General features: G+C 35.5%; 1 protein-coding gene and 1 pseudogene across 1 annotated transcript; one reads left to right on the top strand and one right to left on the bottom strand.

Annotated features, from left to right (window-relative positions):
• The first annotated feature begins 79 nt into the window (after nt 1-79).
• LOC110646961 (periodic tryptophan protein 2-like) lies at nt 80-5,831 on the top strand (annotated as a pseudogene).
• A 277-nt stretch (nt 5,832-6,108) lies between these two features.
• On the bottom strand, nt 6,109-19,118 carry LOC110646962 (monothiol glutaredoxin-S15, mitochondrial). The gene is made up of 7 exons (XM_021800585.2): nt 18,970-19,118; nt 18,631-18,710; nt 17,825-17,959; nt 17,618-17,717; nt 8,658-8,724; nt 6,625-6,703; nt 6,109-6,480 (listed from the first exon to the last, which is right to left on the bottom strand). Exons 2-7 carry the CDS (start codon nt 18,700-18,702, stop codon nt 6,424-6,426), a joined length of 510 nt encoding a protein of 169 aa, XP_021656277.2. The 5' UTR covers nt 18,703-18,710; nt 18,970-19,118; the 3' UTR covers nt 6,109-6,423.
• Nucleotides 19,119-19,555: the final 437 nt, after the last annotated feature.

Raw genomic sequence — 19,555 nt, 5'->3', positions numbered from 1 at the left:
GTTGTTACTTAAAAAAAAAAGAAAAAAAAAATATATATATATATATATATCTTTTTATTGCCCTTTCTATTTTTAGCCCATTGGGCTCAAACAAACGCATTACTGATAATCTCTCCTGATAAACCCTAAGATGAATAAACCCTCAGTTTTTTGTTCCTACTGATGAGCTCAAGCTTGCCACTTTGAAGAGGTTCTTTACTTGGTCGCTTATTCTTCTGTTTCCTTTACTTTCCCGGCATCCAATCGGTGATCAATAGTGTAGTATTGTAAAAAAATGAATTATAGATTCCAAAATTTGCTAGGAGCTCCCTACAGAGGTGGCAACGCTATAATCACCCCAAACACCCAATTAGTCTCTCCGGTTGGTAACCGTGTTTCCATCACTGACCTCGTAAAATCGCAAACCATAACCCTTCCTGTCCAATCATCCTCTAACATCCGCCGCCTCGCTGTCTCCCCTGGCGGGAACTTTCTTCTTACCGTTGACGAGAACAACCGTTGCCATTTCATTAATATTTCTAGGCGCGTGGTCCTTCACCGTATAAATTCAAAAAATGGGTCAATGCTATAAGGTTCAGCCCTGACGGCAAGTTCATTGCGGTTGGCACTGGAAAATTGGTCCAACTATGGCAATCCCCCGGGTTCAAGAAGGAATTTTTTGCCTTCGAGTTGGTTAGAACTCTTGCAGACTGTGAGGATGCGGTTACGGCTTTGGATTGGAGTTTAGATTATAAGTATTGCTAGTAGGGTCCAAGGACTTAACTACGAGACTTTTTTGCATTGAGAAATTGCAGGAAGGGATTTTGAATAAGCCATTTTTGTTTTTAGGGCATAGATGCAGTTGTTGGTTGTTTCTTTGGATATGATAAGAAAACAAACAATGTTGATAAGGTTTATACAATTGCCCGTGACGATTGTATTTTTAGCTGGAGTTATAGTGGCAATGATGGTGAATTCAGCAACGGTGATGAGAAAGATTCAGAGCCACCCTCCCAGGGACACCAAAGCGTGATGCGGAAGGGAATTTGGATGATAGAAGTAAGAGTAATTTGAAAAAAAGAAAGGATTTTGATGGGAAGGATGGCAATATGAGTGTAAAAGAGGTTTATTTGCATAATGGGACATGGGAATTGTTAAGGAAAGATGGGTTTATGCAATCTCAAACAAAATTGACTGCTTTTGATTACCATAGGTTGCTTGATATGGTGGTAGTAGGGTTTTCTAATGGTGTCTTTGGGTTATACCAAATGCCGGATTTTGTTTGCATCCATTTGTTGTCAATTTCGGGGGAAAAGATTACTATTGCTGTGTTTAATGAGACTGGTAATTGGTTAACGTTTGGTTGTGCAAAGTTAGGGCAACTGCTTGTGTGGGAATGGCAGTCAGAGAGTTATATATTGAAGCAACAAGGGCATTACTTTGATGTAAATTGCTTGGCTTTTTCACCATATTCACAATTGTTGGCTACTGGGGCTGATGATAACAAAGTGAAGGTAGAATTTAGTAGATGTTTTGGAAGTTATGGTGATTGATGTGCTTTTCTTATATTGAATGAGTTTGTTAAATTCTCATATGATGTGATTGGTCGCATTTTCAGTGATTTAATTTAGCTGTTTGTGCTATTGCATGCATGTCCTACTGTTATATTGAATATGTCTGTTAAATGCTTATATGATGAAATTGGTTGTATTGTTAGTGATTTCATTAAACTGATTGTGCTGTTGGATGCATGTCCTGTACAAAACAAATGAGTTCATGTGTTGATTGGTGCAATATATAATATTTGTCTTGAGCATGTCTTAATATTTTTTTTATGCAAGTAGGCATATTTAGTTGTTATGCATCTGTTTCTGTGATCAACTTATTTGACTGTATTCAGTTGATTCTCCTGTTGCTTAAACAACTTATGAAAGAGTTTTATATGTTTCTTTATAATGTCATTGTTGCAATTAGTTGAATATTTAAATTTTTATTTTTTGTGAACTCTGTTCATGGTCCTGCAAATTTTCAATTCATCCATTTATTTTTAAACTGTAAACTGTTTGTCATTAAATTGTTGGTCATCTTAAGGTTATAAAATCTGATTTGGTATTTCTCATCTTGACTGTACATTAGGTCTATGTTAAAGTATTTCATAGCACACATTATATTGGAAATTGGATGTTATGTTAATAATTTTAAATGTCATTCATTGCCTTGAAGGTCTCTTTCTGATTGTTCTATATCTATGTTTATTTTCTGAAGATTGTCCTTCAAATCTTCTGAATGTCATCTAAATGTGCTATTGCATGCATTGTTGCAGGTCTGGATTCTGTCATCAAGCTTTTTTTTTGTAACATTCTCAGAGCAAACTAATGCAGTTACTGCACTCCATTTTATGGCTAATAACCATTGTCTCTTGAGTGCATCTTTGGATGGGACAGTTCATGCATGGGATTTGTTCCGCTATCGAAATTTTAGGACATTTACCACCCCTTCTTCTAGGCAGTTTGTTTCTTTGGCAGCAGACCAAAGTGGTGAAGTAATTTGTGCAGGAACTTTAGATTCTTTCGAGGTACTTATGCACTTTGCTCATGGATTTTGGCACTCAGCCACTTTCATCAGTTACTTATCCTGACACTTTGCTTAATGTTCATATGCATAGATATTTGTTTGTTCAATGAAGATTGGCTGTTTGTTGGATGTCCTTAGTGGACATGAAGGTCCCGTGCATGGATTGGTGTTTTCTCCTTCAAATGTGAGTTATCTTTTGATAATTCTTTTTGTTCTATGCAGTCGTGCATTTCCTATTTCATGGTATTCGACTGATTTTTAATTATTTTTTGAAGTAATTTATTTTCATGAAAAATTTTTTTTATATGACCCAATACCTCCTTTTGTTTCTCCTAATTATGATGCTTATCATGGATTATGTGTACTTAATTATTGTCAAACAAATTTTAGGTTGTCCACCTAAAGTTTTTATTACCTATTGATTCATGGGAAACTAATAAACTCCCATCACAAATATAGGCAGTGTTAGCTTCATCGTCATGGGACAAAACTGTTCATTTATGGGATGCTTTTGAAGGAAAAGGTGCTGTTGAAACATTTTCTCACACACATGATGTTCTTACAGTAGTTTATCGCCCAGATAGAAGGCAATTCGCTTGCAGCACATTAGATGGGCAGATTCATTCCTGGGACCCTATTGATGGCTTGCTAATGTACACCATTGAGGGCTGTAGGGATATTGCTGGTGGGGGCCTCATGACTTATCGTAGATCAGCAGCTAATTCAACTGCAGGAAAGTGCTTCACAACTTTATGCTCTTCTGCGGATGGGAGTTACATACTAGCTGGTGGAAGTAGCAAATACATCTGTATGTATGACATTGCTGATCAGGTTTGTTCAAGTGCTTCCATGAAACTCATGCTTATTATCTAACATCTACAAATTAAGTTGTTTTTGGATACTTAAAAATATGCTGTTATTCAGATCCTATTGCAGTATATATTGAAGGATTGCAAAATTGTATCATGTGCAAAAAATATTCAATGGAAAAAAGTAAATTGGGAACAATTTAGATAAGAGATCTTGAGATGTAAATAATGTTGGAAATTTATGTCTCTTCTTCTGCCAGCCAAGGGCTTTTGACAACAAGGCAAATATATTCTGAAACTCATTTTAGGCCAAGTAACTTTAATACTTGCTTGTATCTCTTTTGTTCACCCAAGGAATAACTTCTCTGTTTGAAATTTTCTACATAGTTTCTATGAAGCTTTTAATTTCAAAAGATGGTGTTCAACTGCTCTTTTAACTTAAACTGCATTATTTATAATGTAGATCACATATTTTGATGAGACATCTTATCATTTTTTTTCCTCAGCCAAAAGAAAGAGAGAAAAAAGTATTGAAAATGCACCTCTTTATCTAAAATTTTCGATTTTATCATGCCATTTTGTACTACTTGTGTGTGGTTAAGTTACTCAATTAATAGCCTTAGTTATTGGCATATGCTATAAGTATTGATAGTTTCACATTTATTGAGATTGTTTCCCAACCCTCTGTCCTTTCTCATAAACTTCTTCATATGTACCTGCCTTGCAGATTCATGCATATTCATAATTGTTTGTTGCACTATGTTTAGTACATCTTTGCTTCTTCATTATATGTCTTGTTTTACTTGTAGTCAATCTATTTATGCATTTTTTTCACAGGTTCTTCTACGCCGTTTTCAAATAACCCACAATCTATCACTAGATGGAGTGCTAGATTTCTTGAACTCAAAGAAAATGACAGGTGCTGGTCCACTTGATTTAATTGATGATGATGACACTGATACAGAAGAAGGTGTTGATAAACAAGTTCAAGGGAAGTTGGGTTACGATTTACCAGGATTCATGCCCAATCATGGAAGGCCTATTGTTAGAACAAAATACCTGAGAATTGCACCTACTGGCCGGAGCTTTTCTGTAGCAACAACAGAAGGGGTTCTAGTTTATTCAGTCGATGAATCTTTTATCCTTGATCCCACGAATCTTGACATAGATGTTACACCAGAGGTATTTCACTCTCTTAAATTCCATGGCATTTTGATACAATGCTAATGCTTCTGATAAAGGCTCTTTAGTTTATGTATGGATAGTGAGGACTCAGAACACGATCTTTATGTTGAGTTTAAAAAGTATTTGAATGAGGTTTAAATTACTTTGATCGTTTTATTTCTTTCTGAAAGCATTAAGATTTGGTTGAAGAGTTTATTCTCCTTGCTTGTGTCCAAATGAAAGGTATTTGAGGGAGGTTTAAATCATGTTGATTGTTTTATTTCTTTCTGAAATTATTAAGATTTGGTTGAAGAGCTTATTCTCCTTGCTTATGCATCCAAATATTTTATTATAAAAGTCCTTATGCAGATACAACTTAAAGAAAAATCAAAATGGTTATCTTTAATCTTTTTCAAGCCCCTTGCCAATGGAGAATTTGTCCAAAGGATTAGATGCATGGTAGGGAATACTGGAAGTTAGCTTTTTGCTGATTTATAGCATATCCTTCAGCTGATTTTAATTTTGTTTCAATGGCCACGTGTTGCACAGGCAGTTGACGAAGCACTAAATGAGGATCAACCCAACAGAGCTTTGATTCTCAGCCTTCGCCTGAATGAGGATTCATTAATAAAGAAATGCATTTTTGCTGTCAATCCATTAGATATACCAGCTATTGCTTCCTCAGTTCCCTACAGATATCTGCAAAGGTTAATAGAGGCACTTGCTTATCTTTTGGAAAGCTGTCCACACTTGGAGTTCATACTTCGTTGGTGTCAGGTACTTTCCTGGATATTCAACTTCTGTAAATCCGAATTGTTACTGGTATCCATATCTAACTTACAGGAGCTATGCAAAGCTCATGGTAACTCTATCCAACAGAATTCCAGAAATCTTCTTCCTTATTTAAAATCTTTGCACAAGGCAATTACCCGAATACATCAGGATTTGGCAGATACTTGTTCTTCGAATGAATATTTGCTCCGATATTTATGCTCTGCGAGCAATAAGAAATGATGGGCACATTACAATATTGGTAAAGAGTAACTTTGACACCTGTTCGTTAGCATCTAGTGTCTGTGGCTTCACATGACATAACTTCTACAGAAGGTTCAATTCATTGGGAAGAACATACGGCAAGCTCTTTCTTTTTTTTCTATTGCATATGTTGGCAATGCTGAATTGCTGATGGCTCCGAAAGTGCTGTTAAAGTGATTTTGTTACTGGAAACATCCAAATTATAAGCGTTCCTGTATAATATGCTGTTGTATATATGGAAATTTTGATTATCCTTTTCCCTTTTTTTCATTTCTTCTTAAGAAAATACTTCATTTAGTGGCTGTATTTCTGTTTCAAGAATAGATTACAAAATTATGTATTGCAGTTTGAGTCTAAAAAAAATTGAAAAAAAAAAAACACCTTTATTTCTAAAAGCAGGTTCTTTTTCCAAAAGCAGCTGCCTGCAGCTAATGTTATGAATTCCCCTGAAAAGCAGCAATTTCTTAAAAGCGAGCAAGTGCAATCAGAATGCCAGATGGAGCCTATATACCATAGGCATGAAAACAGAAATGTCTGAAGAATTGGATACAACTGAAAATGGGATTATACGCTTTTCAATATAGGTAGACCACTGGTCTATTTGAATGAAAAACTACTATTAGGGTTTTTATTGTACAAACAGAAAAATGCCCTCCACAAATACTTTTCATGGAACAGATGGTGAAAGCTGCAGGTAAAATTGACGCGCAATTCATTTCCATGACAAAAGAAAATTTCCCAAGTTGTTTCCTAGGTAGTTCTAGTTTCTTCTAAACCATAAATTTTGTCGCCTGGTGGTTTCAAGTTCAACTATGTGTTCATGTAGCACAAGCAAAATCTACTCTTTTATTCAATGTGAGAACTATTCAGACTTCTGATTGGCTGCAACATCTTGGAGCTTTTCTTTCAGTTCACCACTCTGCAAAGGGCCAAAGAATCAAATCAGGAGCTTACATATTTTATGATTATCAAACCAAGGCCTCCAGAAGCAGCAGGAAAAAAGAAAAGAAGGAAGAAGCGTCTTCTTTTCATTGTAAATAAGGATGCAAAGCTGCAAACTAACCTGGTGCATGTTCATAATTATATCTGATCCACCAATAAACTCTCCCTTGATAAAAATCTGTGGAAATGTGGGCCAATTGCTGCACAGAATTTAGGATTTGAGAAACTAACAGACAACAAACATATCGTTTTCTTTCAAACCAATCAATAATTTAAGAATCCAAAAACATCTTTAAAGTGAAATCACAACAAACAGTTCCATGTCTAGATCAACTTTGGGGCTTGCTGGAGGTGACTGATCCATGTGATGGTAATACTACCATCCATGCACAGAAACTTGGGAAAATTGATAGCAAGGAAAAATTAAACCCAAACCCACGGTCATGGCATCAACACCTAAAAATTCATCCTTTAACACTAATGCATCAAACAAGATTCTAAATCATACACACCTGGCATAACAAAATAAATTCCCAGACCTTTGTGTGAGAAAAAGCATGATTGTGGGGTTAAGACAGGCACATCATTGTCATTGTTTAGCGCCAATTATAACCCGAACAATATCAATAATATAGTGAGTAAAAAAGCTACGAAAATAAAAGAGAAACAAACCATTTACTAAAGCCAGCCTATAGGAAGGCCATTAGTGGGAAAAGAAATTGATCTTAAATCCCACAATGAAATAAGCAAACAATCATGATTTGCTGTACAGTGGACTAAGGCATGAAAGATGAGGAGAAAAGTTTGAATCAAAGAAGAAATAGGTAAAGATTTTGTGGTTTGAATAGCATTTGAATCAGGTGAAATTTAAAGGTGAAGAGATGTTCTGTGACTATATAAGACTGGGAAATTTTTCAAGCTCCCAAATCTGAGATATTTTGACGTTATTTTGATAGGACATTGATGCAAATGGATTAGGAATTTTTGTGGTAATTAGCATTTCTATGCAGACTGGATGTTTGCAGTTGGGTGAGGACTGAGTATAGAACTATAGATGGCATCCATATGGCAGTAAGTACTACCCAAAAATAATATAGCATCAAATTTTGTTAACAAATTTGTAGAAGTTTCTAATTCTCACTGGGGAAGAATACCTTTAACTGCAGATCATATAGTCATAATTCACCAACAGCATACCAAAAAAAAAAGGTAGAACATAGGTACCCTTAAATGGGAAGTTCCTAACTAAATCTCAGGTTAGACGGAAAGCGTGTCCTAGAAAGTCCAAACTTGACTCAAACTACCTAAATATCCAATATTTTAAGGACAATATCAGAAATTACAATTCTGCCAGTGCTTATGAGTTATGAATTTGCCCATCATCCATAATTGATATCGACTCCTATTCCAAATTGTGCAAATGGTCCCATATTTAAAAAATGTAAAAAAAAGAAAAAAGAAAAAACTAAGAGAATCAAAATTATGTAAATTAAAGAACAACTAATCCCAAGACCATGTCACTCTTTTCAGAGAGGTGGCAAATATCATTCTTTTGCACCAAAGCAAGTCAGATCTGTGTAGAATAATTGTCATATTCAGACAGTATTATGTGAAATATCAAAAAAAAAGATATGCTCATAATTCAGATACATTACTTTCAATAAATACTGGGAATTTCAGTTGATTAAAAAAAATAAATAAACAAATAAAAACAAAATGTTATTCCTTTTAGGTAGCATGAAGTGCCAGAACTAGTTAATTTTCAAACAGCTAACTAAAGGACAAAGGAAACAAATACCATTCTGTGTCACCACTAAGAATTTATTTGGAACAAAACCAATTATTTTCCTGATAAAGTCCATCAGCAATCAAGAAGCAGAAAAGACATCTGATTCTGAAGCGTAAGCCTCAAGTAAAAAATTAATTTTCTGTTAACTAAAAGAAATTGACTGTCCTAGGCCAGACCAAGAATAATGGCCTCCAATAAGCGTGACCTGTTTTATTAACAAATGTCTATAGAGTACTTGGAGAAAGCATAATGCTGTTAAATATGGGAGTCCAATAAACGCACCGAAGAAATTTACACTAGAGATTCTAATAGTAGTTTATATCAAAACTCAACCACAGAGCACAAGACCGCTGAATATAACTTACCTAAATGATTTTACAGCACTTTTCAGATCAGGATCCTCCAAAATGTTTCTTGCACTCAAGGGAATATCTGCACGGGCGATACAATTGTAAGAATATCATAGTAGCCAGATATATTTGCAAAGCAAAAACTAAAAATTAAACCAGGATGAGTATGAAACTTGCGTAAAAAATAATAAAAAAAATAATAAGAACAATTGCACCAGATAATTTTACAAATGCAAGTAAAGTAAATGAGAATGCAGAGTGATCAAACTGATTAATGAATTACCAAAAATACTCCAGTTTGAAGTAACCAAAAGATGCTTAGTTAAAGCCACACCTTTTCTAAAAAGAATATTTAAGAAAGAAATTGAGCCACTTCAGAAAGTTGTTATTTCCAAACCCTTAGTCATAAGTGATGCATGCATTTTATATCATCATTTAGGTATAATTTTTGCACATAATTTACCCTTGTTTATAGCTATTACTATAGATATTAGCATATATTTAGTTAATTTTGCTTTTTTACACTTCTTAATTTAATTTTAGGAACTTGTTTATTTTGTAGGTTAAATTTGGAGAATTTTGATGTATTTTGATCAGAGCAGCCATTTGGAAGAAATTAAAGTTGAATTGTAAAATTTTGAAGTTGAATTAAAGAAACAGAAAGTTGCACATTCTATGACATAGCTTGTGTCACGGGTTGTGTCGTTGTCAGATATAAAGTTTTTCTCGGGCAGAAAGTTACACAATTTGCAACACAAGGCGCAACACAACCTACTCAGCTTATGACATTTTAATGAAAATTGCTGATGTGGCACTTTTGTCCCTCTGATTTAATACATCATTTTCTCCAGAATCTTTTGTCTTTTTAACCCATTCTAGAGCAGACCTTTGCACCATATATAAACACATTTTTCTCTTTCTTTCCACAAGGAGAAAAAGTAGGAGATTTTGCAAGAGAGAAAGAGAGGAAGAGGAGCACGTGATATCAGTTTTTCGCAGCAGCAAAGGACGACTTCTACAACACTCCAGCAGCAGATTCTTCATCATTTTACTGGGTTTTTCTTTCCCTTAGCTTAGATTTTCATTATTTCTTCATTTTTATATTTAGGTTTGTCTTGAAACCATGATTTGTGAGTAGATCTTTGAGATTCTTGAGATGGGTTTGTAAATATTGCTTTTTATTGTGATTTTTGAACTGATTTAGTACCGTGAAAACATGATTTGATTTGATGAATACCAACTTTGAAATGCTTGAAAAAGGTTTCAAAGAACTAAGAATTGATTTCCCTCAAAATTTCAATTATCATGTGTTTGGCTAAATTGGGGATAAACAACATGCAAACAATATTAAAAACCCTATCTCTAGAATCACTTTAATTTTTATTGAATTTAGATTTAATTCCTCCCAATTTCATAAATAGCCATTTCAATTTAAGTTTTGATAATCTAGTTTAATTAATTTAATTAATTATTTGATTTTGCTTAAATTTCTCAAATACCAATTTTAATTTTAAATTTCATTTTTATTATCTTTAAATTTTAGCACTCTAATTAGCTTATTCCTTTAATTCCAATTTAAGCACAATTCCCTGTGAGAACGATATTTTTTTTAAACTATACTACTGTGACCCATACACTTGCCAAAGCTATTTCACAGCAAATCATGTAGAGTGAGTACGATGTGATTGAACAATTAAAAAAGACACCTGCTCGAATCTCCTTGCTGTCATTAATACTGAGCTCCGAAGTGCATCGCGACGCCTTACAAAAGGTTCTGGACCAGGCCTTTGTAACCCCGGACATCACACTGTGGCAATTTGAAAAGATAGCTGGACAAATTCAGGCACCCAATTTCATCACTTTCTCAGAAGACGAAATAGACCCAGCTAGCTTGAAGCACATCAAGGCTCTGCTTGTGACAGTTAAGTGTAAAGGCTGACAGTTAAGTGTAAAGGATGTTTGGTTGCTAAAGTTCTAATTGACAATGGCTCAGCACTCAATGTCTTGCCCCAATGCAACCCTGGCAAGGCTCCCAGTAGACCCATCTGGAGTACGTCAAAGTTCCATGATTGTGAGGGCATTCAACGGCACGAAAAGAGATGTATTAGGAGACATTGACTTGCCTCTCCAAATTGGGGTATATACTTTCAATGTAACATTCCAGGTAATGGATATTGAACCAGCATACACTATGCTGTTGGGAAGGCCCTAGATTCATTCAGCAAATGCAGTGCCTTCAACTCTGCACCAGAGGATCAAATATGTCATGAACAGCAAAATCATCAAAGTGAGAGGAGAAGAAGCTATGCTAGTCACTAAGCCACAATCAGTTCCTTATGTGGAAACAACTGAACGATCCCTAGAAAGCTCATTTTCAAGCTTTAGAGTTACAAGGAACTGCTCTATGAGACGGGGAAGCTGCAGGCATGGTAGCAAAAGTAATGCTGAAAAATGGCTATGAAAAGGGCAAGGGATTGGGTATCACCCTGCAAGGAATTGTCGAGCCCGTGTCAGCCGCTCAGAGGAATGGTCGCTCAGGGTTGGGATATAATGAAGATGCTTTGACTGATAGAAGGTTCAAGATGAGAAACCTACTCAGGAATCACAGATTCGACAAACCTCTCAAAATGAAGAAAAGCGTCCCGAAAATCTCAGACGTTTTTACCAGACCAATAATTGAGAACTAAGAAGAAGAGGATGGAGAATCTCCCTCAAAATCATCTATCAATGTCCTGCACCTGGATTCCATGTCCGAAATACTGATCTCACCAACCACTGAAGAATAAGAGCTTGACAATTGAGAAGCCGAGGATATTCCTATGCTTTATTTCGAGTAAAGTATATTTTATTACCAGCACTTAATTACTTTGTCCATGATGTCAAATGTAATTCTGTAAATGAACCTCTTTTTATGATTAAGCAATTAATAAATTAATAGCTCATTTTCTCAAACTTTGTGTCAATATTTTCTTTTAAAAAGTTCACTGTAAAAATCCAATCTTTAATATAATCCAGTTTCACTTCTTCAGGACCATTGACCCACCCAGCCATAATAATCCAATCAACTCTGAAATCCCTTCTGTTAACTTTGAGAGTCCCATAATTGCCATCGATACATGTGATCCTGAAGAAGAGCCTGTGAAAGAGTCGAGAGAAGCAGATGAACCCACTCTAGTACCTTGTGGAGATGAAATGAGTACCTTGAATTTGGGGATAGAGGAAAATAAAAGGGAACTCAAAATCATGAAATGAAGAATTAGAAGACATGATCCAACTGCTAAAGGAATTCATCGACGTATTCGCTTGGGGCTAGGATGACATGCCGGGACTAGATCCTCAGATAGTCACGCATAAGATTCCTTTGATCCCGGGAACAGTCCCAATTAAACAAAAATTGAGGAGGATGAACCCTGACATATTGCTTAAAGTCAGGGATGGAGTTAAAAAGCAATATGATGCTGGGTTCCTAGAAGTAGTAAAATACCCAGAATGGGTAGCTAACGTTGTCCCCATAATGAAGAATGATGGCAGAGTAGGGGTATGCGTTGACTACAGGGATCTCAATAAGGCAAGTCTAAAAGATGATTTCCCTCTCCCGCATATAGAAGTACTGGTAGACAATGCTACAGGATTGGGGAGATGCTCATGCATTGACGAAGCCTCGGGGTATAACCAGATTTTGATGGACAATGACGACAAAGAAAAGACTGCCTTTATCACCCAGTGGGAAGTCTTTTGTTCTTGGGTGATGCCCTTTGGGCTAAAGAATGTAGGGGCTACTTACCAACGTGCCATGGTCACATTATTTCATAAAATGATGCATAAAAAATGAAAGTTTATGTACATGACATGAGCATTAAATCTAGAGGGACTGAAAGCCATGTACGGGTATTAAGAAAAGTGTTCGAAAGGCTCAGAAAGTATCAGCTGAAGCTGAATTCGGCTAAATGTGTGTTTGGGGCAAGATCAGGAAAGCTGTTGGGATTTATAGTAAGTGAGAAGGGAATAGAGGTGGATCCAGACAAAATTCGAGCCATCCAAGAGATGCCTTCCCCAAAAACTAAAAAAGAAGTGCGTAGTTTCCTAGAAAAATTGAACTATATTTCAAGATTCATCTCTAATCTCACTGCCAATGCTGAACCCATTTTCAAGCTACTTAAGAAGAATAATACCACCAAGTGAGACCAAACTTGTCAAGAGGCTTTCGAAAGGATTAAGCAGTACTTGTCAAATTCGCCAGTATTAGTTCCTCCGGTGACGGGTAGGCCATTAATTCTGTATATGGCAGTTCAGTAGAGCTCGATGGGTTGCGTTCTGGGACAGCATGATAACTCTGGAAGGAAAGAAAGGGCCATTTACTATTTGAGCAAGAAATTCAACAACTGTGAGTCAAGATACTCTTTCCTAGAAAAAAACCTGTTGTGCGTTGGCTTAGACAACGAATCCACTCCAACATTACATGTTGAATCATAAAACATGGCTCATCTCCAGGATGGATCCAATCAAGTATGTATTTGAAAGCCCTTTCGTACCTGGGAGATTAGCAAAATGGCAGGTCATACCTTCTCAGTATGAGATAGTCTACATGACAAGAAAAACAGTAAAAGGGAGTGTGATAGCTGACCTCCTGGCTGAGAACCTAATCAATGATTACGAAGTCCTGGATTTTGAATTCCCAGACGAATATATTAACGCAGTGAGCGATGATGTTGAGGGTCCAAATGATATATGGGAAATGTATTTTGATGGAGCATTCAATTTAACCGGTAATGGGATTGGAGCAGTGCTTGTTGCCCCAGCTAGGAGACATTTCCCAATAGCTGTTAAGCTGAGGTTCGGCTGCACAAACAACCTAGCAGAGTATGAAGCCTGCGTAAGTGGCTTACAGGCAGCCATTGAAATGAAGATAAAGAAATTAGAGGTGTATGGGAATTCAGCTTTGATCATTTACCAAGTCAAAGGGGAATGGCAAACTAAAGACCCAAAACTGATCCATATCAAAAATATCTCCTTGAACTAATAAAGGAATTTGTAGAGATTTCTTTCACTCACCTAAGCCAGGACAAGAACCAATTTGCTAACGCCTAAGCTACTATGGCGGTGATTACTCAGATGGAGGAAGGGCAAATAACGCAGTTATTGCAAATCAAAGCAAGAAATGAGCTGGCATACTGCTTTATAATCGAAGAAGAAACAGATGACAAACCCTGGTATCATAATGTCCAAGTTTACATCAAAAATAGGGAATATCCTCCTGTGGCAAATAAAAACGAAAGAAGAATGATCAGAAGATTAACAATGGGATACTTCCTCAGTAGAGAAATCTTGTACAAGAGAAGCTCTAATGGTGGGTTGTTGAGGTGCGTAAACGCCAACGAAGCAAGAAGAATTCTATTCGAAACCCATGAGGGGAACTGCGCTACTCATAGCAATGGGTATATGATGGCAAAGCAGATCTTAAAGCGGGGTTACTTCTGGACCACCTTGGAAAATGATTGCATGGAGTACTTCCTGAAGTGTCACAAATGCCAAATTTATGCTAATCAGATAAATGTCCCGCCTCATCAGCTCTACAATTTCGTCTCACCATGGCCTTTTGCAATGTGAGGTATCGATGTAATCGGTCCGATTAACCCAAAAGCATCCAATGGGCACAGATTCATTTTAGTAGCCATCGACTACTTCACTAAATAGGTGGAAGCAACTTCATATGCCCACATCACTCAGAACACCTTTCTGAAATTTTTTAAGAATAATAATCTGCCAGTATGGTCTTTCTTGGGAATTTGTCACTGATAATGCCAAAAATGTGAATGGTTCAAAGATTCAGAAGTTGAGTGATCAATATAAGATTCAGCATCTCAATTCATCGTCATATCGGCCCCAGATAAATGGAGTTGTAGAAGCTGCCAATAAAAATCTCAAGCGGATAATTGAAAAAAATGACAGTCACTTATAAAGATTGGCATGATATGCTTTCCTTTGCGCTTCATGCCTATCGAACTACAGTACGAACGTCAACCGGAGCAACTCCATATTCGCTGATCTACGAGATAGAAGCTGTTCTGCCAATTGAGACAGAAATTCCTTCTTTAAGAATTCTAAAAGAGGCAGAACTAGATGAGACAGAATGGGTTCAATCAAGGTTAGATCAGTTGAATTTGATAGGTGAGAAAAGACTAACGGCAGTATGCCACGGTCGGCTATACCAAAGAAGGATGGCCAGAGCATTCGATAAGAACATACGCCTACGCGAATTCCAATCAGGAGATCTAGTTCTAAAGAAGATCCTCTCAAATCAAAGTGATTCCCGGGGCAAGTGGTCACGAACTTATGAAGAGCCTTATGTGGTTAAAAAAATATTTTCTGGTGGTGCGCTCATCTTAACTCACATGGATGGGGAAGAATTGCCGAGGTTGGTGAATGTAGATGTTGTAAAAAGATATTACGCAAAAAAAAAAAGGTAGGAGTGAAAACCCGAAAGGGCGCTCCTAGCAAAACAAAAGAAAGAAGACAAAAACCTGAAAGGGCGCTTTCTGAAAAATGAGCGAATGGTGAAAATCCGAAAAGATGCCCCGGAAAAGAGAGTAAAAAAAAAAAAAAAGGAGCTAGGAGTGAAAACCTGAAAGGGCACTTCTAGTAGAAGACAATGAAGAAACAAGGAGGACTCCAAGATCAAAGGACAGTAAAATACACAGCACGCTTTTTAGAAGGTCACTTGAAACGATGGCAATTGAGAGACTTCAAAATTAACTGAGGAAATTTGTGAGATTTTATTTCTGTATTCTTAGCCACAAAATTGTACCTTTGCTCTTTTGATAATTATCTTCTTACACCATGAATAAATTTGTGTATATCTCGTCTACTTTGGTTTATGCGCTATTAATTTGTTGAAAACTTTCTTATAAGATGAAAATCTAAATGCAGGTAACTTCATATACTTTACTTTGAAATTTGCAGGAGGGTAAAGAATCATCAGGCAACTGGTACATCTAAGAGGCGAAAACTTGCAAGGGCGCTTCCCGCAAAGCCGACTAAAAAAAAAAAAAAGGTAGAAATTGAAACCCAAAAGGGCGCTCCTAGCAAAATGAGAGAAAAAAGGCGAAAACCTGAAAAAGCGCTTTATGAAAAATGAGCGAAGAATGAAAATCCAAAAGGACGCCCCAGAAAAGAGAGTCAATATAAAAAATAAAAATAAAAATAAAAAAAAACTATGAGTGAAAACCCAAAAAAGCACTTCTAGTCAGAAATGGTAAAAGCCAAAAGGATGCTGGAGAAAATCATGGGCCAAGCCTCATACTCATTCTAACCTTTTTCCATCGATCGTTTATCCTTGGGATCTTATTAAGTAAACTTTGTTTGGAATAACACACTATATCAGATTTGCTTTGCGGGCATTTGAGGTATATACACAAAACTTATCTACGATAGTTAGCTAAGTTAGCTCCAAGTTGATTTTAATTTTTAACACTTTAATTTCCTGTTATATTGCTCTGGGTTCAAGATCCAAGTTGATTTTAATTTCCTGTTATCAACCTCTGGATTCAATATTCAAATTGATTTTAATTTCCTGTTATCAACTTCTGGCTTCAAGATTCAAGTTGATTTTAATTTCCAGCATTAATTTCCTGTTATCAATCTCTGGGTTCAAAATCCAAGTTGATTTTAATTTTCAGCACTTTAATTTCTTATTATCAACCTCTGGATTTAAGATCCAAGTTGATTTTAATTTCCTGTTATCAACCTCTGAGTTCAAGATCCAAGTTGACTTTAATTTTTAGCACTTTAACTTTTTATTATCAACCTCTGGGTTCGAGAACCAAGTTGATTTTAATTTCCTGTTATCAACCTCTGGATTCAAGATCCAAGTTGATTTTAATTTTCAGCATTTATTTCTGAAAAGCAGTAAAAGGGAGTGTGATAGCTGAACCAAAAGATGCTTAGTTGAAGCCACACCTTGTCTAAAAAGAATATTTAAGAAAGAAATTGAGCCACTTCAGAAAGTTGTTATTTCCAAACCCTTAGTCATAAGCTGCTATATGAATTGGAAATCCAAGTGCTATTCTATAATTAAGAATGAATACGCATTTTAATTTGCAAAAAACATCAAATGAAGTAATAGTAGTATGGGATGCTAAAAAAATAAACTAAAAAAAAAAAAAAAAAAAAAAACTAACATCTAAACTTTGCACACTATATCCTACACTTTTAATTTTTCAATTTGATTAATAAGTTACTGATTTTGTTTTATCTATAGAATGGGTTAGGAATCTAGGGGTGTGTGCTTATGCTAACATTTTGTTGAAACCTAAGCCCCTCCCAATGATGGAGCCCTCCTAAGCCGTAATAACTGTGAAACAATGGTGTTTTGCAAATATGGAAGTCAAAAAAGCAAGTTTAAGCAAATTTAATGAAGAGAATATTTCACTTGAATTAGCCTACTAAACAGTTAATTCTAATTACACCATAAGTTTAATGAGAAAATTTTGTGCCGTGCGCCCATGCCATAAAGTGTTCCTATCTTTATGTCAAATCATTTCATTATTTTTTCCCTTTTAGACTACTACCTTTGGTCTTATTCTTTAATCTTTTTGAAAAAACTTCATGGTATTTAATGCTCATTTCCTGCCAAAAAAGATCATGAACCATGAAAGACACTATCAAAACAATAAATATTATAAATAGTTGACCGCAGTACAACTTCACATAACACAACCATTAATTAGAAGGGTGACCATCCTTCCCATTTGCAAGAGAAAAATTTCCTGCCATTTTAATACATAATAATCTCCTCACCATTCACCTCCCTATTGTATATCTTCCTATTCTAGGTCACAAGCACTCTCGGATTACCAGTAATAAGAAGGATTTAGCCCAAGATCATTTGTATTTTAGGTATTTACAAATGTCTAAGTTCAACATGATATGAACTATCAAGAAAAATAATACCACCAAAACAAAATTTAAACACTTACTGTACTGTTTCAGCACTCTTACTGCCAGGGCACTGAATCCACATTGAGGAAGATCAGGCACCCCCTTCATGTAAATCATCACTGGATTGTCCTTTACATCCTACACCAGAAACAATCATATCAGGTAAAGTGGTTACTGAATTAAAAATTGCCATTGGCTAACAAAAGATGATAAGGTCAGAAAATGATTTCAGAGGGCATATTCACCTGTTCAACAATATCTTTCAAAGACATTCCAGAACTCTCAAGCTTATTATTTGGCCGAAAATCTTCATGTGTATCAGGATCACTGGGGACAGTAGTTGAATATCTCATTCCATTGCAACTAAAGGATCCAAAAACCTATGAATGGTCCAAAGCGAAATGTGAGGTGTATTATGGCCATAATCCTCATGAACACACTAATGCAAATAAGGAGATGAATCCAGCATTGACCAATATTCTATCACTCAATAATTCAAAGTTCAAACATGAGGTGATCACTCAGGCACAGTTAAGCTCCCAATTTGAGCAACACCTGTTTCAGAGTAAAGTGAACTCCAACTTCACCAGAAGTCAGATAATATAAAATGCAGTTAGTCCGGCACTAAAACAAAAGCAATTTCGCTTTTTTTTTTTCCAATGTTAGAGTATAGAAACAACCATAAAAACTCTAAGTTTCAGTATGCCTAGTATGGGCATAATTTGTATACAAAATTCTCAAATGACCCAAACCCCAACTATAAGTTGAAATTTCAAACCACAGCTTCAACAAGATGGTTTCTAGTTCCAGACTAGTCTTGCAGGTCTCATATGATAATGTTAAGTGTCAAATTGATTATCCGTGAATAAGCTTCCATTACCTTTCCTTTTTGCATTTTCCTCACAAATCTATAATAACCCTTCCCTACTTGTATCATTAAGCACTTTTAACTACTTCATGTTTCATATGATGATGCTATGGTCAAAACGATTTATCCACAAATAAGCTTCCTTTCCATTATACAAACGAAGCAAAAAGTGATGGCTCTTACAGTTCTAGTAGACCGCACTGCAGAGAGACCTGCAATGCCCTTCAACATTATATTTGACAAAGGCCTCGCCATGTAAATACCTATGCCATATCAACAAGCCAGAATTTTTTAAAACAATGAGAAAAAAAATGACATACTATCAGAAATATAGCATCTAATCAAAGTTAAAATAAGAATTAAGTAAACAAAAACATTAGAATTCCAAACTCTGCTAAGTATTTCATTCAAGGGTCTATCTTTATCTTTCATTCTCTAAAAACATAAACAAGTATAGTAAAATGAGAAACAAAAAGAGAAACCAATATAAACCCTAGGAGAAAGAGAGAGCTCGGTCAATACCAGTGGAGAGATAAAAGGAGAGTCGGTCCTGAGAGAGAGAGAGAGCTGTAGCGAGAGAGCAGCCGACTGCAGAGCGAGGGAGATACTCGCGTTGGCTTTGACAGAACCCTGAAATTGTAGACTCGAATAAATATTTTCAAAAATAAATATATAAAAGATAATTATATTAATAATTCTAAAATTTTTAAAATATAGTTTAATATTTTAATTTTTTTATAAATATTTAAAATTATTTCAATTAAATACGTACAACCGAATTTTATTCGTCAAAATATTAAAATTGTCGAATTTACCTCACAGATTAAAATATTTCCATCTCTATGCCTTATTCATGTATCCGACTTTTTATATTTCTTTTCTTTGTTTTCTTAATAAAAATTTAAAATTTTATTTTGCCTTTATTAATATAAAAATAAATATTTAATAATTTAATTACTTCTTTTACATTTTTTTTAATTTTATTATCCAATCACATTTAAATTCACATTTTTTAATCTTTAAAAAAATTCACATTTTTGTTTTAAATTTGAAACAAATGTGGGTTACATTTTTTCTCAATGACTGAAAAATCTTGAATTTTACAATT

Source organism: Hevea brasiliensis, chromosome 1 (genome assembly GCF_030052815.1).
Source record: "Hevea brasiliensis isolate MT/VB/25A 57/8 chromosome 1, ASM3005281v1, whole genome shotgun sequence".
Lineage (NCBI taxonomy): Eukaryota > Viridiplantae > Streptophyta > Magnoliopsida > Malpighiales > Euphorbiaceae > Hevea > Hevea brasiliensis.
This window is presented reverse-complemented; position numbering and strand designations above follow the sequence as displayed.